Below are 24,661 nucleotides of genomic sequence, written 5' to 3'. Positions count from 1 at the left end.
TACAAGGAAAAAAAAAAGTAGGAAAAGGAACAAAGTAATTTTGTCAAAGAAGCATACATTAGGCGGCGTCTCTGTGGTTATTACAAATGAGACGCAAAAAAACTCACAGCAAAATTACATTAGCATCAGCTCAAGTATACCGTATACATTACTGTTACACATCTTCCAGAGAAGGAAATCCTGGGTTGAGCTGAGCTGTCAAAGAATGAGCGATAAATGCCGCTAAACTTACAAATAAGGGAAAATAAAAGTGAGCTAATATACAAAGAATGGCACTAACTGCAGGCTCTAATTTACACTTTTTCCTAATTTACACTTTTGTAACTATGTGGTTGCGTCATCAAGATATACAGAAGGGTGGCTAGATGTAAGATATTCCCACCCCATAAATAAAGCATAATATTATAAAATAAAATAAAACTCAAACCAACAAAGGACTCAGTAAGAATTTGAAGGTGGTGTTCTTGAAGAGGCAGCTTCTAGAGGTTCTGAAGGGTTTGATGAATCTACAGCAGTTTCAAGGTCGAGTAAAGGAGTTATTCTTCTTTCCACCTCCTTGCTTTGTAAACTGATCTCCTCGAGCATCATAGAGAAAGCAGATTTGCAAGATTCTTCATCCCTAAATGCCAGGGTCCATCTTCCATCAACCAAAGCTTTTGTCTTAACTTTTCCTTGGGCAGCAAAGGGCAAAGTAGATGGACGGATTCGAAGGTGTAACCATCTTGAATGCTTATCATCTATTCTAGGCTGAAGGAAACAACAAAAAAAACAAAAAAGGAAAACTTGGTTATTTGTAACTTATTATCATCCTAGCACAGCTCTTAATTAGGCTACAGAACACTTGTACACGCATGGGACCTTCATAGTGAAAACATCTTAGATGGGAAGGGACCTTCACAGCAGTAGACATGGCAGAGACGCGTGCGTGCGCAGAGAGAGAGAGAGAGAGAGATGGATTTGGTCACTTGAGTAGTAGAAAACAGTTATGAAAGTTCCAAGAAGGGGTTAAACTCTTCTAAATAATGAGATAACACAGTGGAGATCAAAACAGGACTAGAGTACGGAAAATATGACAACAATGGAAGACATTAAGTTCCCTCGACCCCAAGTCATCTGAGAGTATTTTCTCTACAAGAAGTAAAACAATGGCAGCCTTAACTAATTTTGATCAATAATAAGTCAATCTTATGACTGGAAGTACAGAAAGGAAGAGAAGATGTGTTCTTATATTTGTCGTAGTGAAGCACATGATATATTAAGATCGTAAAAGAAAAGAAAAGGCACAAAACAGCTATACGTACCTTACAGCCTGCCAAAGGTGCAGCAACACGAATGACTCCATAATGCTGTTTCAAAGGTAATTCTTCTGCGAGGACAACCCACCCAGATGTTCCCATAGAGAGAGCAAGAAAGAAAAAATGTCGTTCTTTACCCCTTTCAAATGCAATTCTACAAGGCACTGCATCAGCTGAATACAGCAACCAGTAGAGAGAGAATAAAAAAACTTTATTACACAACCCTTAAACCACACAAATTTTTTAGTCAAGATATCCACAAGATGAGAAAATTTTCTTTCTTCTCAAAGTTGAAGAGGTGACAAACACTGATAAACCAATAAATGAACCATTTATGTATGTATACATGTCTGTATCCAAAAGAAACAAAAAGTGCAAATAAGAACAAGTTATAAAACTAACCAAGTTTTAACTCAGTGCCTGGTTTAGGACCAAAAACATCCAGGTTAGCTGTTTTTGCTCGGGAATTTTCAGGAACATCAACTGCAGGGTGGATTGGGGGTTGATCAAGCAAAACTCTACCAAGGGAGAACATTTGGAGTTGATGGAGGACAACAAACACCTAACACATGGAGAGGATGGCAAAGATTAGTAACAGAAACAAACTGTACTGAAACACTGCATCACTCTAGCATAAGCACATGAATAATGTGGAATGAATGTTATGTTAGATTACATTTTAGTTTTCTTATTTTCGCTCATGCATAATTAAACTGATATAGGACTGAGTGTCGGCATATATCAGATATTTCATCATGCTTCGACAAAAAGGAACTGATAAAATTGAGTTCAAACACAACCTTCACCAATTCGCACATTCTCTCAGCAGCAATAAAAGATGATTCGCCAGGAACTTCTGCATTTAGAAGAGATACATTACATATAGATACCCATTTCAAAAATTTTAAATTTAAAACCATTCAATTCACAGAAGGTCTTCATACCTTCAAAAAGACGTTTCTTTGATGGCATGAGTGTGCACTTCAGTTCCATCTGAGGGGATGATGCCTCAATTGCTACAAGTAATAGTTTCACTATTAACAAGTTGCAAAATTATATAATCCTTCATTCACAACTACTGAAGTTTAATACCTCTTTTGCACTTCCTCCACTCGTCACAAAGGACTGTTATCAGTAGATCAGGCCAGGTTCCTCTAGCCTCCGCAAGTAGATTACTAGTGCAATTTTTGTAAGAATTCTACAATTCAGAAGTCGATATACAGTATGTATTATAAGTTCATCCAGAAAAGGACGTGTAAATGAATCAAAGATGCAAATTAATAAAAGAAAAGGGGGAAAAGAATAGCTTAAAATTTGAGATATGTATCCTTATTTAATTTAATTTTCATTCTCTTCTTCAATTTTATTCATCTTACTATCACCCTAAAACAGTATGAAAAAAGATTAATAGGATCCGGTGATTAACAGGTATGAAAAAAGATTGGCAGGGTGGAAAAAACAGTATCTTTCGAAAGGGGGGAAGGTCACTCTTATTAAGAGCACCCTCTCGTCCCTTCCCACATATTTCTTATCCTTGTTTCAAATCCCGTGCTCTGTTGCTGAACGGATCGAAAAAATTCAGAGAGATTTTCTTTGGGGTGGAAAAGGACAAAAGTTTAAGTATCATCTTGTTAATTGGGAGCAGGTTTGCAAACCTTTGAAGTTTGGCGGTTTAGGTATTCGAAAGTTGGTCCCTTTTAATAGAGCCTTACTGGGGAAGTGGTTATGGAGGTTCAGTAAAGAGCGTAATTGACAATGGAGAAAAGTTATTTCGTGTCGTTTTGGGGAGGAGAGTGGAGGTTGGTCCTCTCGTCCTGTTACTATTACCGAGGGCGTTGGCGTTTGGAAGTTCATTCGGAAAGGATAGGATGTGTTTTCCACCCATATTCGGTTCAAGGTTCGTAATGGCATGAATGTTAGATTTTGGGAAGACTTATGGTGTGGTGACTAGCTGTTGTCTCTCTCCTTTCCTCGTCTCTTTTGCATTGCCGAGAATAAGCATGCTTACGTAATTGACTGTTATCATCTTGATAACAGTGGAGTTACGTGGGATGTACATTTTAGGCGTTCTTTTCAGGATTGGGAGATAGCAGAAGTTTGCGTCTTTTTGGACATGTTGTATAGACAGAAGGATGTTAGCAGAGGTTGTGATGACATTTTGTGGACCCCCTCTCTTCATGGAAGATATGAAGTTCGATCCATGTTCTTGTGCTTGTCTAATTTTATTGGACATAATTTCCCATGGAAGTGTATTTGGCGCTCTAAAGCCCCTCTTAGAGTCACCTTCTTTGTTTGGACCGCTACCTGGGGGAAAATCTAACATTGGATAATCTACGTAAGAGAGGTAATATCATTGTTAACTAGTGCTGTCTCTATAAAACTGATGGTAAGTCTGTGGACCATCTTCTTATGCATTGTCCTGTTGCATCTGATTGTTGGAATCTCATATTCAGTATTTTTGGTGTTCAATGGGTAATGCCTAAACACTCTTTCCAATTAATTGATGCTTGGAGAAGATGCCTTGGTCATGCTCGTGATTTTTGGAGGGTCGCCCCACACTGTGTTTGGTGGTGCATTTGGAGAGAGAAATAACATAAATTTTGAAGGAAAGGAATCGTCTTTAGCAAACCTAAAGTTTCTTATTCTTCGCTTTCTTTTCTATTATGTTAGAGGCAGCGCTTGTTCCTCGATTGATGATTTTTTTGCTCTATTGGACTATATTGGTCCGTAGTTCTGGCTTTTGCTTTTTCGTTTTTGTGTATTAGGGACGCGTTCCCCTTTTGAACGTTTTTCTAATATATTTTTTACTCGTCAAAAAAAAAAAAAAAAAAAAATGTTGCATTATACGTGTTGCATTTCTTTCTCTTTTTTTGTCCACATTTGCACCCTTCTTTCTGTCCTTTTGTCTCATACCAAAAAATAATGATAACACAATTATTACCTCTATCTTCATAAAATTCCATCAATTGTCACCCCTTGTCACATGTGTGTGCGTGCCCCCCCACCCCACCCCACCCACCCACGCGCGGAACCAAATGACGATAAATTTCAAATCAACGGCGTTTTTTTACCAACGATTTGGGATCGTGTAGTTTCACAATTTCTCTAAGAACACAGCATAAGTTGAATAAACATTCTATCAATGACCACATGACTCTTCCACTTCTCCTAGTGAACCACATCTCTCTTCCTCACTGTATAGATATTGGCCTTTGCTGCACACGTCAAACCATTTAAAACAAATTTCTCTCATTTTCTCTCATTGTCGCTACTTCAACCATCTCAAAAAATGTACACATTTCTATTCGTCCATTCTTGTCTAGGCACACACGGACTCAATGTTCACATTGACCACACTCATGTTCTTTCTGCATCCAGCATTTTGTTCCACCAATTATGCCAGTCTAATACATACTTTATAAAATTTCATTTTCATTTTAGATGCATGACATAATATGTTAGAAGAAACCCCCAATCATTCTGCTTTCATTCTTCGACTAACAATAGATCCCAAAAGCATGCGGAATTGCGGATGTAACCCCAAACAAACACTTGGCTCAATTGGGCTTGAGTTAATACTTGGTGAAGTGATCAAACTGCTTTGTAATATTCACTAAGAGGTCTATGTCAAGCTCAGACTCGGCAATCATGTCATCAGCATAAACCTCGATTTGGTGGGACTCATCCACATAGATAACCAGGTCAAACTTCATTGATGGAAACAATAGAACAGTGGTCGAAACAAGATACTTGTGTGGACAACGAAAATATGTGATCATATAAACGTTTTTGGCCTCGTCCGGAGTACTCCCTTCAAGCACCCAGCTTCAAAGCTTGGTGAATCACTGGCAATGCTGAACTTTATGGGGGCTCCTCTCACGAAAAAAAAATACACAAATTCTGAAGAATCTCAACGCGCAGCTGACATTAGCCAAGATGAAGAAGAGTCTTGACTTTTCTGGTATCACTTAAACCTCAATATATTTCTAGTTTTGGTAATATTACAAGCCATATATATCCAATACTAGTCGTACTTATCTTAAATCAAGAAAACCTCCATTTATTAACACTCATCTTTCAAATAACATTATCAACATAGCAACAAGCACCATGACTCTCAACCTGAATGTGTTTTGTTAGTCCATTCATATGACTAAGGCCAAAACACACGGGCTCAGTGTGGATCCTTGATAAGTCCATAGTAGTTCAATATTCACTGTTTCTCACTTTCTCCCATAGCTATTCTCGAACACATTCACGGTTATTATTGTGACTCCTTTCTTTTCTAAAACCAAAATACTATATCTCTAAGAACCTTGTTATTGGTTTTCTTCACTTATTAACAAAGTGAAGATCTTCCTTCGTCTCTATATCTTTCTTTAGTCTCCATAGTAGGTAAATAACTTCAATTTTAGCCTCCCGGCAGAAATCAAATTGAGTGTCCAAGATCAAAGGAAAAATAGCTAATGTTCTAATTATTTGTTTATTCACCATTTAACATCACTTGATTGGGAATTCTAAAGTTTCTTTCTTTTTGGTCAATTTAGTTCTAAAATATGTGATGTTTGGTATGGACAGAAAAGGTTCACTTCGCGCGCCCCCCCCCCCCCCCCCCCCCCCAAAAAAAAAACAAAAAAAAAAAAAAAACAAAGGGAGAAAGGAAAAAATTAAGACGGAAAGAAAACAAAATTCACTTGTTTTCAAAAACAATTGAAAAAATGTGGGGGGAGAGGGGGAGCAAGAAGCACTGCATTGATATAGCAGTAGGATATTCATCACAAACAATATAGCATGTACATATCAACATTAGATGTTTAAGTCTTTCTGCTCAACTGGCAGCCAACAGGTCAACTTGCAAAATCTGCATGTAGCCAGGCTCTATGACTGCAAACTTAGCAGATAGCTATTTCCAACATAATTAGTTTCCAGAATAAAAACGAAAAAGGGATAATTTTCCTATATATATTTTTTCATTTGCCTTTTTCATCCTCCTGAATTCCTATAGGAAATAAACAATTTTATAATCAAAAAATAAAATGATGTATTATGGTAACTTGGTGCATAGATAGGAAGGTGAAAAACACTAGGAAACTACTAAATCTATTCAAATGTTAAAATAGTTGTCCACCTCAAGGAATCACTACATGTATCAATTCAGAATTTCAATCACCTCTACTTATTATCCCAGCTTTAAGGAAGAAATTAGTAGTGTGATAAACAGTATGTTGTTGAGAGATGCACTTTAAAAGGCTAAAGAATGCATTGTATGATTCTTATTACTTGGTCTTATTGTTCAATCCTCTCATTTTTCATTCCTTTTTTTTTTTTTTTTTTCTTTTATTTACTTATTTTTTGATAAGCCTGTTCAATCCTTTGTTTTAATCGTCTTAAAAAATTACTTACTTTAAGCAATTTAAGATGATGACTGTTGAATTCTGCCTCACTATAAGGAAGCAACTGCCGCAAAAGCCAACCGCCATTCCACAATGTTTCTGCAGAAATATTTGACCTGCACAAAAGACTGACCAATGCATCGAGCACCTAAAAAAAAGATATGCGTATGAGAATATGATTCTAAATTTGAAACCCAAAAGGAAATCTGAATTTTCATCCCTTAAATGCACATGGTAGTAAGATGCATATATAATGCACACAGTGGTCAAGGGTAAAACACATAAAGGGGCACCACATTTTTTAGTTACAACACAGGGCTGGTCAGGTTACTTTTGTATCTAAAATTTGTGAAACAAAAATCATGTTGAAGAACCTAAGAAGCGCACTTTAGAAAAATGAATGGTAATATCAAACGCATATTGCACATTGACACTTCAATAACTCCCAAGACGTGTCCGAAACATCAGAAGCGTTGTCATTGACCATAATTCAAAAATAGATTTCATTATTTCATACACCTCGCCGGTACATTACAGAAATTCCCTAATGCTATGTTTGGTTGGAAGGAAGGATTGAGGAAGGATGGAAGACAGGAGGGATAAAAGAAGTAACAGTAGAAATATAATATAGATGAAAGAAAAGAGAAATATGTAAAAGGTTTGGATGAGATTATCAATATACAAAGGCTTGAATGATATAATCACTCATTCACAACTCTAGTATTTATAGATAAAAAAGAGCACATGCTCATATTACAAGAAAGGAAATAAAATAAAATCTAAATCAAATCACAGAATATTCTATGGCATATTCAATAGCATAATCAGATCTATGCTAATACGGTAAGTCATTCCATAAATCGTGGCTAGTATATTTGTTAACACTCCCCCTCAAGTTGGTGCGTGGATATCTGAGACGCCCAACTTGGACAATGCAGCTACAAACACGGTCTTGCTAGCACCCTTCTTCAGAATCTACAAGTTGCAGAGTGAAAATCTGACTAGATTAAAAATGTCAATCAACAAACCAAAAATGTCTCCTTGGACAATAAACAATTAATAATGTCTCCTTAGACCGTAAACAACCAATCACGTCTCCTCAGACCGTAAACAAATAACAATATGTCTTCTCAAACTGTAAACAAACAACAATGTCTCCTCAGACCGTAAACAAACAACAATGTCTCCTCAGACCATTCCCCTTTATACATATGTTTAAACAATGTAGAAGAAAGAATCAACAATGTCTCCTCAGATTTTAAAAAAGAAACGAATATGTGACTATGTCTCCTCAGACCGTTTCTGAATGGGTGGGTGCCGAACTCGCAATGACCACATTGCAGTCGGACCACCCTGGCTCTGATACCAAGTATAAATATAATATAGAAGAAAGAAAAGAGATATATGTAAAAGGTTTGAATGAGATTATCAATATGTAAAGGCTTGAATGATATAATCATTCATTCACAACTCTAGTATTTATAGATAAAAAAGAGCACATGCTCATATTACAAGAAAGGAAATAAAATCAAATCTAAATCAAAGAAAGGAAATAAAATCAAATCTAAATCAAATCACAGAGTATTCTATGGCATATTCTATAGCATAATCAGATCTATGCTAATACGGTAAGTCATTCCATAAATCGTGGCTATCATATTTGGTAACAGTAACCATTGTTTGGTTGGAAGGAACTAGGAAGGGAAGAGAGGAAGGAAGCAAGGTCCTGACCCACATTTTTTCATCCGACTAAAATTTGACGGAAGACAGGAAGAAAATATTAAAAAAAAAAAAAAAAAAATTCTATAAATATAAATTTTAGTTTTCAATTATATCTAACAAACTATAAATTCTCTTATTTCCTTCCTTCCAACCAAACAAAATAAAATGTCACATTGTCCATACTTTCCATTACACCTTCCATCCAACCAAACAGAAAGTGAGGAAGACACCATCCCTTCCCTAGGGATGCCTCATCCATCCCTTCCCCTCTCCCTTCCATACATTTTTCCATGCCTCCTACCTAATGGAGCATAACACAAACCTTATGTAGTACTACAAGAAGTCAATTCCATCACTCTTAGAAACAAGGGAACACACCACAAAGTGTCCGCCTTTCTTTCTTTAAAAAAAGTTGACGTTAAAAAAATGGCCATTCAAGCATGCACTGGACACTGATAGAGGACGAGAAATATAATAAGATTAATAATATTGTGACGGGAGTGATAGTAGTTTATATAAAATAAAATAAATGAAATTCTTAGGCTAATTGCCTAACTTAATATTCCATATTGGGCAATTCTTACTATAGAAGTTAGAAATTTAATCAATGTTCTAAGATTGTGTTTATGAAGCACCAATAATTCTATAAGGGGGACATCCACATTGTACCCGTAATGGATACTAATACTTCCCAAACACTCACATGCACCTGTCTAATGTTTCCTAAATGTATTTATAATTGTTTCCTAAATGTATTTATAATTTGAAAACAACTTATTCTAATTATTCCGAACGTGCGTCCAATACTTCTTTAAATGCTCTGGCAACATATCTGATACTCATATACTTTAGGACTCATGTCTAACAGGTTTTAGCCTAAAAATTAACTTTTACAAGTATAACATTATAGGATAATTGTCAGGAAAAGCATTATAGGGACTTAAAAAAATAAGAATAAAAAAAGGAAAAGGAAAAGCATTATAGGTGTTCCAACTACTTAATTTATTATTATTTTTTAAATGGATATGATGATTAAGAATGTATCATATCCAACATTGTCCCAAAGTTTATTTTTAAGTTCATGCAATATAACACACAGCTTGTTTATTATATATATATATATATATATATATATATATATATATATTTTTAAAGGTTATTAATAATATATATAACATGACAAACTATTATTCTATTACATTAATAAAATAATCATTTTCACACACACACACACAAAAGCATGTCCTTGCAAAATCCGTGCCCTTCTTTCAGAAATTTGTCATATTGTTGTGTCCACGTGCCATAAGTTATCTTGTACAATAGAAATATTTAATATTTATAAATTGTGGTCTTCATGCTGCGTCTGTATCCTACCATTTTTAGGATTTAACATGTCCTCCTAGGAAGCATGGACACACCTAAAAGGGAAAGAATCCGTGTCAAACATGCGCCGGACACACTTCGACACGTGTCAGACAAGGCAAAAAATGTGTGATTTTTTATTTTATTTTTTTGAATATTCGGACACAGTGTGGACCCACACGCCGTGGACACAAGTCCAACACGCCACAGATACGTGTCCAACACGCGTGTCCCATTCTTGGATTTTTTTTTTTAGTAAGGCATTCTCGAGTATGTTTAAAAAGTTTCAGAAATAAAGCTAGGTTGAAGTGTAAATATGAGTTGTTCAATAATTTTCAATAAATGATGGTCATTACATAATAATTACTTAAAAGTTGTTTTATAAAACAATTAGATATTTATGCTTGTATTTTAGTTCAAAGTTCAAACTCTTGCACAATCATCTTGACTCTCTCTTTTCAAAAACCCTAGATATTTCTTCTATATTTTTTCCTTTCACAACAAAATTCTTTTTGCGTCTCTTTTTCCTTTTCCCTCTTATGGATTCTCGCCTTTATTTTTAACTAAGCCCTGATTCTTTTTCTAGCAAAACCCTAATACTCCTTGTTTCTTTGTTTTTTCCTCTTTCTTAACCCTCTTTCTATCATTCTTTCTTTTTCCATGCAAAAAACTTTTTTTTTTTTCATTATTAAATTGATAAAAATTAATACTACTCTTGATTTCTTAAAGTACAACATTATATATATATAATTATTATTTGTCGTGCCCCACCGTGTCCATGTCCGTGTCCTAATTTTTTAAGATTTGCCGTGTCCGTGTCGAGTCGTATCCATTTCCGTGCTTCTTAGATGTCCTCTTATCCACGTCATACACGTCAAAATCCAATATACATGTCTATGTTACTTAGCAAAAAACTAAAGGAGATTATTCATCCCTTTGAATCACATGAATCTACAACTTTTATGCGACAATCACAAGATTCACATATATATGCCTCCACTGTTGTGATGTTCTGTTTGTTTCTTCTATTCATCTTTTACCCTTTCTCACACCTTGGTCTTGGTTTTGGAGGATCTCTCATCCTCTTGGCCTTCCACTCTTCTTTTCAGTAAGTTCTTCTTTTCCACAAGAAAAGGCAAAATCATTTTCCAATGATTTCTTGAAAGATTTTACTCATTCCTGACTTTATCATTTTTGCAAGTGCGTGCATACCAAAGAAATGTACCAATGGGACAATAAACCATAGTAGCTCAAGTGCATCTTGAGACTTAACTATTCAATATTCCAATTTGAGCCCACTGATGTGCACCACAACAGGAGGATCAAAATGTACATATATATACACACATACAGAATACTTGTATGTACATTTATACACAGATAGATAGATATATAGAGAGAGAAGGGTAGAGGAAAGCGTTGGAGATGTCAATTACTGATAAATAAATAAAAAAGTAATATAGAGAACTAGTTTTTGGAAAGAGATTAGTACTTGAAATCGATGTGCACGAGGGCTTGCCCCAACTTCCGGGCAAAAATATGACACTCCATAATGATCCTGCTAGAAGCAAATTAAAAAAGAAAAGAGAACAAGAAATTTAACAGTTGAAGTATACAAAGAATAAATGAGTTAATTTTGCTCAAACATGAATGGCTTACTGAATTATGGAAGTTACAATCACAATGCCATTATGAAAGATTTATTATTAAACAGCCCCACCCTACACAAGGCCATCACTTCCATTGATCTTAAACTTGTCAAAGAAAATCTCAATTCATCTAAAAAATTCAGTTACGCCCACAACTTTTCCAGCTTGATAATAATGAAGAAAATATGGTAGAAAGCTTGTCTCGGGCTTCTGTGTACATCTATTTTCTGGTACCATAAGTGATAAACTTGCAACATAAATTCATCAGAGTTTAGCTATAGTATGTTCAACTGTTCAAGTGAAGAGAGAGAGTGTGTGCACGTGTGTGTTGGGTTGGGGGGGGGGGGGGGGGGGGGGGTGTTGTGGAGCAATATCAGTAATAGAATAATTACCTTCAGCTTTTGTAGATAGCTATCCAGTTCACAACTAAGGCCATCTTTCATTGCACTACTTTCGGAAGAAAAAAGTTGCTCTTCACCAGAGCCCTCACCCACCAAAGCTTGCTGTAGCCACACAACAATGAAACATTATACTTCAACTAATCAACAAAATCATCATGTGATGCATATAGTTCAACTACAAAGAAAGAAAATAACACAAGATTAACCTTGAATCATTCAATTTGTAGTTTAAGTAATGGATAACCATACCAAAAAAGAGGGAACAATTGGGACATATTTCTGCCATGCTTGGAACACAGTTGTAACTTACAGTCTAGAAGTCTAGAACTAAATCATGACAAATATAGTGAGAACAAAAACAAAAAAAAAAATGGTTAGGCAACACTAACAAATATGCAAACTAATTGCACAACTGCTCTAAACAATCCACAGAAGATGAAAGGAAAACTACGAGACAGCCACCAAAAAAGGGGGGGGGGGGGGGGGGGGGGGGGGGGGAGGGTACTGAAGAAAGCGTGTTTCAGCTTGTATAATGCAAATTCTACGCCTACAGACGTTCCATTTCTCTGTTTCAGGCTGTTCTCCAAACTTTCTTTCCACAAGCATCCACCCTAATAGCCTGCCAAGCCTATATTGGGCTTCCGTCTGATTCACATTATCGATGTGGAACCACTTTTAATATCGGTGGCATAGTCTGGGCCATTAGGACAAATATTTCTGACCATGATGGAAATAGCTGTGAGAGCACTTTTTTGAACATGAATAAGGTTCATATAGTTCATTTTCATAAACCTTTCGAAACATTTTGGAATTTATTTATAGAATTTAAGGGAAAAAATCAGAATTATCTAAATGGGTATAATTGAAATGCAGTGTATAACAGTGTTACAATAGAAGGTAATTGTTCCCAGTGTTATCAAATAGGGCAAGAGATAAAATAGGATCACAGAAATCTAAAAACCTCGTTAAAGAGAAAACAGACATCCCAAATAGTCATAAAGATTTTTATCTTTGCAGAGCAAAGACGAAGCAAATTTTATTGGGTGTATCAATCTTTTTCTATTGGGCCAACCTCTGGCTTTCAGACACTGGTCTCAGTACAAAACATAAAGATTCAAAATTTTCAAGAGAGACACTAGTGAGAAGAATAAACACAGGAAATGGACCACCATTAGTTATATATATAAATTTTCAGTGAGCAAGCAAGAGAACTTATTCTCCAGGAAGCTAATAAATAATGAAAGAAAAAGATAAAATAAAATAATAAAAAAAAAGTAATCTTAAACACCAGGGGTTATACCCATCCTGTCAGCAAGCAAGTACAAGAATGGTAACCGCCACCAACACACCCAAAGAGAAAATACGTTGCAGGTAATATTTAAAAATGAGGAAAATGATTATCACCACGTACCAGCAAGAGTTTCTTATGTTGTTTCCGTTGTGGTAGAATTCCAAGTGCGTCCAACATTGATTCATCCAGTTCTGCAGATGGAGAAATTCAGTAAGAAAACAGTTATGAGCTGTAGAGAAGCAAGATGAATGAAATTAATAATATAACCTTTTGTTTGCAACAATGTAGCCAGCACACTCAATGAACCCAAAACTTGAAGATCATTCCCACTGGTAACATAAGTAAGCAAGACCTCCCTACACAGAACAGAATGTAAATTGTTGAAAATATTCAAGCTCATCAAAAAAAATAGACATTCATTACTCTCTTTCACATGGTAGAAAAAAAGGCATTTGATTTTATGAATATAAAACATTAGGCCAATTCTGAATTAGTTTGTATGTACTATATAGTTCAAGCAAGGGTGATATTCCTATAATTACTTTCTTTTTTACACATATTTCCTCTAGTTACTTCAGTAAAAGCTTGGAGAGCTAAGGTAAGGAATGGCAGTCTTACAAAATTTTTGTCCTACCATGTGAGTACCTTGTCAAAGCTTACCACTTATGAAGCTTTTTTCTTTCCTTTTTTTTTTCATAATTCCACTGATGAAGCTTTTGAATGTTGCCTATCAATAATGCACAATGTCACGTACTAGTAAAAGTGCTAGGACATCTAAAATGGAAGAGTGGGATTAACATTTAAATTTCATTGTTGTCAATCATAATATATATACATCCACGATGCATTACCCAATGAATGTCCCGCCAATGTAGGGTGCTAGAAGGGAAAGATTCTTTATAGACCTAAACTAACACATTATTTTGCACAAAACGGCTACTCTAAGACTGGAAACTTCGCCCTCATATTGTTCAGGCAAGTCCTTGCTATCGCCTAAAGTTATTGTGTGCCCACAAGGTTGATTATTGGTTGGCTTAATTCGTAATGCCCAAGACGGCTGCACAGCCCAACACTCATGTCCCAAGAGTGTGGGGCAAACCAACGGGCCAGTAGCTTAGCAGTATCAACCTCTTACTTCCCAAAGGAAGGTCAAGGGTTCAAGTCTCAGAAGAGGTGTGTGAGTACCAACTAGGAAAAAAAAAAAGGGGCAAGAGCTCTAGGCTAGGATGGGACACAAATTAAAAAAGAACTAAAAAATAAGTTGAGTGCAAGGCATTCGCAGTTCGATATTCCACAAGCTCTGGAATCGTAGCATATTTGCTCTCAAAATGTTAACCAATGAACCGGGAATGCATTTATCACCATAAGAAAAAAACATTTATATAAGAGCGTAAGAGGAAGTAGGATAGAAAGAGAACGGAGAAAGACACATATTTCCCATCATAGACCAACATATAAATAGCCAGCTAATACAGAAATATACAGAAAAGTAAATTTCAGGAATCGTATAGGGAAAAAAACCAGACTAATGTCCTCATCTCTTGTGAGGCATCACATCTAGTCCCACAGACTAAATGTATTTCAATCATTTAGAAGTAAAAAAATAAATAAAAAATAAAAATCAAGAACAAATTTTGAAATAAAACTTATTGGTGGCAGATTCAATATTACTAAATTTGGTGGTGCATTGACAAAGTAAAGTTCTTTTAGTTTTACTTTCACAGGGGGAGGTCAGTGTAATTTCTACAAAGGCCAGAAGGGATCTTTGCAATTATTAAAATAAAAATAAAAAGAGGGACATTGGAGTCAAAAGGGAACTAAGAACACAAGATATTAGTTATAGGTTTCATGTTACACTCATTGAATATTGAATTTGTCCATCTTTCCTTTTTCAGATGTTCTAGAACATATGTATAATGTGGAAATTAAAACTATTAGGCTTAATAAGTTCTTAAGTTGCCCCTTTCTAATTGAATTTGAATGCATTACCAATGTTAATAAAGTATTAGTTTGGGAGGTCAGTGTAATTTCTACAAAGGCCAGAAGGGATCTTTGCAATTATTAAAATAAAAATAAAAAAGAGGGAGATTGGAGTCAAAAGGGAACAAAGAACACAAGATATTAGTTACAGGTTTCATGTTACAATCATTGAATATTGAATTTGTCCATCTTTCCTTTTTCAGATGTTCTAGAACATATGTATAATGTGGAAATTAAAACTATTAGGCTTAATAAGTTCTTAAGTTGCCCCTTTCTAATTGAATTTGAATGCATTACCAATGTTAATAGAGTATTAGTTTGGGAATATCTACTTCTCACTCAAGTCTGAAGGAGCATAATTACCGAAGTAGAGTCAAAGCGTTTCTTGTAAAGCACAATACCCATGCTTTGATATAGTGTAAGAAATGCCATTGAAAAATCAGGTCCCTAGCAGACCTTGTAATACTGTCCAACCTAAGAAATTGTATAATAGCAACATGGGAAGGAAAATCAGATATTAGCTACAAGTAATGACGTTATGCTACCTTAAAACCAACTGTGAACCATTACAATCATGTTGCAAGATATCATCTTCTGATTGGATTTGTGTGGAACTACACACATTTGAAACTGTTACTCCTAAACTTCCCGAGTCCACCTCCAAATTAAGATTATCAAGGTCTAGTTGTTGGCCTTCATGTGTAAAACCAGAACCAGACACGTGGCCATTAAGTTTAGCACCAGATGTTGGTATAAAGGCTTCTAAAGGCCAGAAAAGAGCAGCAACAACAGTATTTGCCAAATCTTTCAATTTAACTATGCGCAAAATGCTACAAAGTAAATAGAGAGAAGTGACAGCACCAATTCTTGTTACCTGGATTAACAAGATAGAAAGGTCAGAAAAAGCAAGCTTCTTGAATAATGGCAATTGAACAATTGAAGTAACAAACTCGAAAAATCAGCACCCCTCCCCCAAGAATGAAGCAAGAAAACATTTGAAAAAGAAAACAGAAAGAGAAGAGCGAAGATTTATACAGCAATGGCTTCCATCCTCAGTGAAGGAAGAAGCAATGGAAATATCAAAAGCTTCAAAATGTTGTCTGTTATTAACCTCCCAACATCAGGGATGCCAGCAGAAATGACATCACTGAAATAGTAGAGATAGTCTTCAATTTCCTCTACAGCAGAATGAATAGTACATGTTGATTCCAGGCAAAGGTTCCTGTCTCGTAAACCAAATGATAGATCTTAGAAAGTAAATTTTTTTGTACATTGTCACGTTAAAAAGACAAATGTAACTCTTACTTATTAAAAAAAAAAAAGACAAATGTAACTCTTACTTTGAGGCATCCGAGACTAACCCATTAAACCAGATGCACTGTTCTCGAAAAAATTTAATCAAGTTCCAAAAATAATCCGCATGAGGAGCAGTGCTAACATATTTATTCACACATTCATCTCCAACTGAGAAAACAGTCAAGAAATATTGCAAAATTAGTATTTGGTCCTTTTGCAACATATTTAGCATTGTGAGGAGTAAAAGAAGGAAAAATATGCCAAGATAAATATTAAAAGATAGCAACTCACCGTGATAAACATTTAGTGTCAAAGTACGAATTGCAATCCGAATCAATCTCTCTTCATGAAAAGCAAACCGCATTGCCTCGACATACAGTGGAAAAGCAACTACTTCATCCTAAATGGATGCAGAAAAAAGAACTATAAGAAGAAGAAACACACACACGCACAGTACAGAAAAAAGAATTATAAGAAGAAGCAAACCGTCCCATGCATATGCCAGGATTTTTATCTTAATGTTTGTGATTATAAATATATGATCGAAGTTTAGATAATTATATAATTCCACTATTTCAAGTTTGCAGTTATATTTTATTTTTTTTCTTATTTTTCTTTTTTGTTTTGCGTGTTTGATACAACATCCATTGCTTCAATCAGGTGGGAACCTTGTGTTGCACCTTGAGCCTAGAGACTTTAAGAGACCTTAGCACCTTAGTTCACCTTGAGCATTTATCAACAATGACTCCAATGGTAGTCTTCACCAAGAAGATCATGCATGTTGAAAGCCACCTTTATTACATGATAGTAGACCACCTCATTTATGGAATTCTCCAAACTCCTCTCTGGAATAAAGTAAATACTTTTTTTATAAGGTAAATACTTTTTTAGGAAAAGGGAAAGACCGAAGCCAATCTAGATACAGTATTAAACAAAAACAGCCCAATAAAACAAAGAAAGACAACAGATAAAAACAACTAAAGTCCAGCAATGCAATCCTCCGAGGTCCAGAAAATAAGAGATTCCTAAGTAGAAGTTCAAGATATTCAAAAACCTTCTAAGTTCTCACCCCATATGCACCAAATAACTATGCCGAGGACCTCCTTTACGACTCAACTTCTCATGTTCTCAGCACAAATCAACCAAGCCAAAAAGGACATCCAAAGCCAATCAAAACATAAGCCACCAAAACAAAAGGATATGAATATAAAACCCCACATTCAACACCACCTACCAATAAAGGTACCAGTGAATTCCTTCTTGGCTCAGGCACTCCTAGCCATCTCCTATTCTGCCAATTAAAGAAACCCTCCCTTCTCATCTCAACATTTAAGACCTTCCAATACCTTAGCTTCAAATACCTCTAAGCTAACAAGCACATCCTATATCACCTTTTTGCTTTTGATAATTTCTTTTCAAAAATTAAGTTTATTTTCAATTACATAACTATGATTACCTTAGAAATCAAAAGAGTTCCTTGGACCCCTTTATTAAGTCAACAAAGCCCTCAACCTTTGAACACAAAGGCTCTAATGTGGAAGATATTTTCTTTTTGTTTTTAATAATAACCTTTTGAAGCATTAAATTTATTTTCAATTACATAACACCATGATTACCTTAGAAATCAAAAGAGTTCCTTGGACCCCTTTAGTAAGTCAACAAAGCCCTCAACCTTTGACCACATAGGCTCCAATGTGGAAGCCATTTCGTCTTCTCATACCCACATGACACATAAAAATTGGAATATGATCCAACAAAAGCCTCAGAAGAACCAATTGGATGGCTACAAAATGTTTCAAGTCCCATTTTGAAGGGAAAGTGAAACTACCAAACCAGCAGATGGCTTGACTTGTCTAGTTATAAAAACCTATTCAACTGTTACCGGCTGTCATGCATCAAACAGGTTTGAAGTGTGGCACCTATAAGTCTGGTTTGGTAGCAAGAAAATTTAGAATTATGTTTCAGATGTAAATATAGAATTAAAACTTGTGATTGTCATGACAAATTGATTTCCATATACCTGGTCAAAGAATTTGATTGTAATACTGCAAAACAAAAACTAACAGAAACCAAGAAGATTTATATGACATTCAAGAAAGAAAAGAAAAGAAAATAAGTAACTACTCTGTAAATTCCACCATTAAATGTTTCCTGATCAGTACAAAATAAAATTAATTGCTTCTCTTTTCTTTAAAAATTGGAAAGCACGAGAGCAAAAACATTAGCCCAGTCACCAAAATGTGACTGTTAACACCGCACACAATTTAAAAGTGGTAATGCAAGTATCTGACTAGTTTCTATAAATCACAAATAGAACGACCAGCAACAAAATCACATCTACCAAATAAATATCTGATAGGAAACAAAATGTAAACAAAGCACTGACTTAAGTAAAAATCTATAAATGAAGAAGATTAAACTTACATTTTGAGTCTTGATGAGCAGAGAAATAGTATTCTTGTTCAACTTTCCACTTATTGCTCTTCAAAGACCAGAACAAACAAGATCAGAATATCACAGTCAACAAAAAAAAAAGGATGATGCAATATGGTCATTGCAGAAAAGAAAGTTCAAATAAATTAATCAATATAAATATAAATATAATTAAATAAAATAATAACGTGAGAATAAGCAAGGTAGTAAACAACAAACCTCAAAAATGATATGTAGTAAGACAATAGCTCATCATCGCAGAAATCAAAGGAATAAGTTATTAGGTAGTTAATATGTTCATTACTGAAGAGATAATCTGCAAATTTGTCCACAGGAGAGAATATCAGATCATCTAACAGAACAGCTTGCTGAAAAGCTGTTGACTTAACAACACCAACTTACATATAGAGTGTTCATTTTTGAGGTTTGCAATCATGATGCTCATTGTCTGCAGTAACTGACGTGAAACGGTCTCAGTTCTACTAATCTTCAGCATACGTACAAATTCCCCCATGACCTGCTTCTCCATGAAATATCTGCAGAAAAGCCAGAATGACATCAAATTGATGAAATGTATACATATACTAGCATATGTAAGGAACAAAAAGTATTGAGAAGTCTCACTCAAAAAAGTTCAGATCATGCTGGTCCCCATATATTATCAACTCTGCAATCGATCTCAATGCCTCAATAACAAAATCCTTCAGAACAGAATGAAGAGTCATAGCAAAAAAAAAAAAATTACAGGACAAAATAATGGCAAATGAAAGCAGCAGCTAACCAGAATGAAAAAATAGATATCACTTACCTTGTTAACCTCATTAACAACCTGAACCTTTGTCAGCTGATCAGTTAGATATCTACACATGATAAAAGAATAATTAATCTTAAAATCAAGAAGGGTCGGGAAATTTTAAGTATCACGTATCCAAAGCCAGCAATGTTGTATGGAGCGGAGTGTTGGGCATTGAGAAAGACACAAATACAACGCATTCATGTAGCATAAATGAGGATGCTACGTTGGATGATACCAGATAGAAATCATGGTGTAGTAGTGAGTACCATGAATTATGCCCAGAGGTGCTACCGAAGAAAGACATATACTTACAAGACCTTTAGGGTTGAAAATTATGAAGGGACACAAGCAGTGTAGCGATCACCATGTCTTATGCCCATAGGTGCTACAAAAGAAACAAATACACTTGCAAGACCTCTAGGGTTGAAAATTATTGAAGGCAAAATAATAATAAAATAAATAAAATAATTTTTTTAATATAAGATCAAATGAATGAACAAATTACAAATTAAAGAAGTCTGGGTTAACCTCTTGAAGTGGATTCAAACTTCTTTTGTAACCTTACTTGGACAGGCATGCTCTAATCCCGATAATTTAGGTGCATCAGTGAACATTAAGTTTCATCTAAGACATTTGAATCATAAAAGTTCAATTTTCAGACAGATAGCCAGCTCCTCACTTTAAAAAATAGGTAAATTAACTCACACCCCTAGCACAATTTTGATCAGGGGTTTCTCCAACATACCTAATAAAGCATAATAATATAATATGGTGGTTCAAGTAATTTAAATGCTTGAGATTCTTCAAATTCCAACATAATTGGATGAAGTGGTTGTTTCCAAGTTCAGTGGCTGTGTTAGTGGGTCGGAAGAGGAATCTACCAACATCAAGGAAGAAAATTATCATCTCAAAACCCTCATTGAGGAGAAAAGAAAAGACTATAATTAGCAAGAAGTCTGAATGTAAGAACTAGAAAATTTCCGTTTGATAGTTTTCCAGAAGGAATACAGAGAATATGACCCCACAATCAACAGTTGTTGATGGGTGTAAGAGAAATTGAATCCATAACAAGAATTCTCTACCTTCATTTTAGCAAATTCCTCCCATAAAATTTTATCTATTAGGGAGCCCACTCCTCTAATGGGACCAACCAGGCAATGACCTGGCCCTACCCTGCTATACCCACCGCTCCTATGACCCCAAATCAACAAACCGGGAAACTTGGTACTCCGGCCCCCACCCACGTAATTGTTTGCACCCAAGAGTAGTCAAACCTTAAACCTGATGCTTCCTGAGGCACCAGGGCCAAGCCAAGTGACTTACTCACTTGAGCCAACCCCTTGGGGTTCACAACACTTGACTTCACTCATTAGAATTCATTCAAACCTCAAGAGAAGCTCTATCCACATCAGAAACACAGCCCAAGCTACCTATGCAAAAACGTATGTCAGCCTGCCCTTCCAACCACAAACTCATGTCCACCACCAGTAAATAAGTTTGTTGTCTAAAACGTGGTTTTTGATTCTACAAATCTTATGTACCAGCCACAATAAGGTTCCTTCAGGAAAGGAGATGAAGGTCACCTTTTCCGAAAGCTTTCATCCAAGATGAATGTAAGAGCCCTATATGAATCCCTCACTGACTCGTAGTACCAGCGAGCCCCAACCGGCAAACATCTTGCAGAATGCTCAAGGCCAATCAATGACCACTATGAGACCTCCTCCATTGAGAGCCTCAAACTCAAACCAGAGTCCAAGAATCCCCTTTCACCCCCTCAATCAATTGAAAAATCAAACTTCATCATCAACAAGGCTGAAGATTCGCTGATACTGTTAAAATATCACTGAATCTCTCATTTTTCCCTTTTGCGTTAATTCTTATATGCACATAACTTAATCAAAGCTTCTCTATACCATTATCAAAACTGAAACCAACTTTATCGATTTGGTCTCCTACTTTCTTCTTCCTTTGGTTCTAGACTAAGCAACCAAGTTAGTGTCAAAACAAAATTCTCAAAGACTATTAATACCATTAGTTCCCCTCCTTTCCTACCCTGTGTACCACCATATTTACTTTTAACCCAAAAGAACCACAATCAGCTTTCTTTCTCTTCAATGTGCAAAGATTGAACCCTTCCAAAACAAATTGTAAGCGCATAGACCAATCACCACAAACACTAAATAATTGCAACAATTGCTGGCAGAACAATCTTCATAAATCAAATAACTTATAGCTTTCAGAACCCATCTAGTTTAACATTCCTCCATCTATAAACCACCGTATATCTCTTTTATCTCCATAAAATCTAGACCCACAAACAGTGGTAAGGTTTATCCCACTAAGTCATTAAAAGACAATCTAACCAAAATCTTTAAGCAATTCCATATATCACCTCCATACATGCATCAACAATTGCACTGAAAAAACGAAGGAAAAACCATTTTATATGTTACCTCAATAATATTAAAGAAACTTGAGGTGATTAAAACCATAAACTATCTGTAAAATAGCGAACTTCCCGAGCCCCAGCCTCCCATCAACTGCTCATCAAAGGGCACATCCTGCTTGATTGTTAGCCTCCTAAATAGATCCAACAGGATTAGCTTCTTCTCCTCCAACATGCCAAGACCTCCATGTTACAAAATATAAATCTAAACTAAAACATCTTCAGCATCTTTTAAACGAATACCCCAAGAGGACATTAGGAAAATATCTTCCTCGGTATTTGAAAAAAGTAATCTTTAAAAATGACGAATATGGAGCATTTTACCATATGTCAACCTCTTTGCCACCAAAAAATTAGAAGAAAAAGAGATTCATATGTCAAAGAGGACATTGATGAATGATACATCTAAACATAACCTAATATAAAGAAGTCCAAACCAAAATAATCGAGTACAAAATGCAAGATTCATCCTTGTGAGTATCATATTAAGATTTAAATGCTTATTCACAGGAAGTCTGAAACAACATATCATTACCGCATCGGGTATGTGTAAAATATTTTGGCTAAAAATGCTGATAAACATCAACAACAAATCAATTTTGCATCCAATTAGTGCAAGATGAGGCACGCACCTGAGTGAAAGCTAGGTGCACAAGGGAAAAATTAAATTACTATTAAAGCATATTTATATTTCATATTAAAGAAGTAAAATGTTATCATCTGGGCACACAATATGAAGGCGCCAGAGGTCCTTTGGAGCCTAGGCGCAAGATGAGGCACGCATCTGAGTGAAAGCTAGGTGCACAAGAGAAAAATTAAATTACTATTAAAGCATATTTATATTTCATATTAAAGAAGCAAATGTTATCATCTGGGCACACAATATACGCAAGTGTTGCGCCTGTATGAGCACTGACGGTCATTAAACCTAAAAACATATCTAATACACCCCGCGTAGGACATACACTAGTAATACATTCGGTTTCTTTGAGACTTTTTTCATTAAACAAAACGGAGAGTTAAGAAAACAGTATCAAAATATTAAAAATTTAAAAACAACTTAAATATGAGTAATAATCCAAAAATTAAATCAAAACTGACTCTCCAGTCCGTCCACAAGCAACAAGTCCCATATAACATCTAATTGCCCTTGAATTGGCATCAATTTATACCTAACAACTCTCAAAACCCTAGAAAGTTACAAACTGAAACAGAAGAGTTAAGAAAAGGCAGTACCTTAGTTCATCCAACGAGAGTCGATTTCTGGATCTCCAGAACGAAAACCACATGATTGGATGATCAGACCTTTTTCGAATTAGAGGTCATTCTCAGTAGCACCAATTAAGCGCCACTCTTCTTCGGAGCGATTGTTGAATCGAAATTGAAACCGATCACCACCGATCGGGGATTCAGATTAAATTTTTGGAGTCTATTTCAATTATGTCAGTGTCAAGCGCGTGAGAGTGTCTCAAGACTCACGGCCAAATTTTACAACGAAGATATATATCATATATGTATATGTGTATAACTGTGTGTATATATATATATACATAAAGAAAAGAATTCGTTTGAAGTTTATGTGAGATAGATCGTAAAATTGTTGATGAGAGAGAAAGAGAGAGACATCCGACAATCAGTTAAGAAAAATAATAGTAGAGGAGTTAAGATTACCTCCGATCGGGGCCAATAATAAGAATATGCATACGCCAGAAGGCGTAGGAATGAGCTGGCATTTTATTTGAGTCCGGCTGTTTTTGGTTCCTGTTAAAACTGTACTTCACGATAAATTTGAAATTTTAGCACTCCATTGCAAATTAGGAATCAATTTAATACTAGTATTTGTGAGTATTTTTTTTTTTTTTTTTTTTTGGTGGAAACTCAGGTGTTGTTTGGTAAAATCAAAATAGAGTACTAACAATTTTGAGAGTTAAATTGTAAGTATTTATTGTAAATTGATGACTTATTTGATAATTATTTTAAGTTTTAACGTATTCATTAATTTCCCACTTAAAATGCTACTTATTTTAATAAATTAATACCAAATAAGATTATCAAATCCCATTCATTAGATAATTACTTAATCAATTTAAAATAAAATTCTAATTTGATTATCAAAAATTATTCAACTCACTTGAATTTTTATCTCATTTTATGTAAGATTTATTATTATTTTTAAGTAATATTTAAATTTTCTTATCAAACACATTAAATTAAATAATCACTTCTTTAGATTTGAATATTAAAGAATCAATTATAAAATAAATACATATTTCGTATTTTTTAAAAATTCATGATTTAAGTGTTGGTAGTAATAGCCGGTGTTGAAAGTTTGAATATTGTTTTAGTAAAAGGTGATAACACAAGTGTATGACTAGTTGGAATAATGACTAAAAAAAGTGAGGGTGAAATTGTTAAAATTAATCAAACATATAGAAAAACTAACAATAAGGTGAGGTAATAATGAATAGGGGTAGCATTAGAATCAAGATCCTCTCTTATACACACACCACCTTGTATTGACATGCAATATTCAATTACTTTTATATCCCAATTTAACGTTCTTGTGTTTTTGATATAATGATGAGCATATGCGTAGT

General features: G+C 35.1%; 1 protein-coding gene across 5 annotated transcripts; it reads right to left on the bottom strand.

The window, feature by feature from the left end:
* Positions 1-38: 38 nt before the first annotated feature.
* On the bottom strand, positions 39-23,784 carry LOC132279518 (protein TRANSPARENT TESTA 9). Of its 5 annotated transcripts, none has more exons than XM_059781512.1 (21): positions 23,301-23,784; positions 19,631-19,682; positions 19,447-19,523; positions 19,225-19,358; positions 19,042-19,138; positions 18,814-18,871; positions 16,681-16,789; positions 16,434-16,557; positions 16,129-16,315; positions 15,639-15,967; positions 13,381-13,469; positions 13,234-13,304; positions 11,814-11,924; positions 11,265-11,333; positions 6,699-6,836; positions 2,388-2,493; positions 2,240-2,311; positions 2,096-2,148; positions 1,698-1,857; positions 1,302-1,468; positions 39-747 (listed from the first exon to the last, which is right to left on the bottom strand). In XM_059781512.1, the coding sequence occupies exons 1-21, from the start codon at positions 23,351-23,353 to the stop codon at positions 439-441; spliced, it is 2,565 nt and encodes an 854-aa protein (XP_059637495.1). In that variant the 5' UTR covers positions 23,354-23,784; the 3' UTR covers positions 39-438. The 5 variants fall into 5 exon arrangements, with proteins under 5 accessions (XP_059637495.1, XP_059637492.1, XP_059637493.1 ...); XM_059781509.1 differs by having other exon boundaries at positions 2,096-2,151; positions 23,301-23,783; XM_059781510.1 differs by having other exon boundaries at positions 2,096-2,151; positions 11,265-11,330; positions 23,301-23,782.
* Positions 23,785-24,661: the final 877 nt, after the last annotated feature.

This window comes from Cornus florida, unplaced genomic scaffold, assembly GCF_030987335.1.
Source record: "Cornus florida cultivar Cherokee Brave unplaced genomic scaffold, ASM3098733v1 CherokeeBrave_3.0.0_Hap2_Chr10, whole genome shotgun sequence".
Classification (NCBI taxonomy): Eukaryota; Viridiplantae; Streptophyta; class Magnoliopsida; order Cornales; family Cornaceae; genus Cornus; species Cornus florida.
This window is presented reverse-complemented; position numbering and strand designations above follow the sequence as displayed.

Excerpts from the sequence above, each read along its gene's own strand:
- LOC132279518 (XM_059781509.1), bottom strand. The coding sequence starts at position 23,353 with ATGTGGTTTTCGTTCTGGAGATCCAGAAATCGACTCTCGTTGGATGAA. Across the intron at positions 13,470-15,638 it reads GGTTCACAGTTGGTTTTAAG|GGAGGTCTTGCTTACTTATG; the intron begins GTAGCATAACGT and ends TGTTCTGTGTAG. Across the intron at positions 1,858-2,095 it reads GAATGTGCGAATTGGTGAAG|GTGTTTGTTGTCCTCCATCA; the intron begins GTTGTGTTTGAA and ends TCCATGTGTTAG.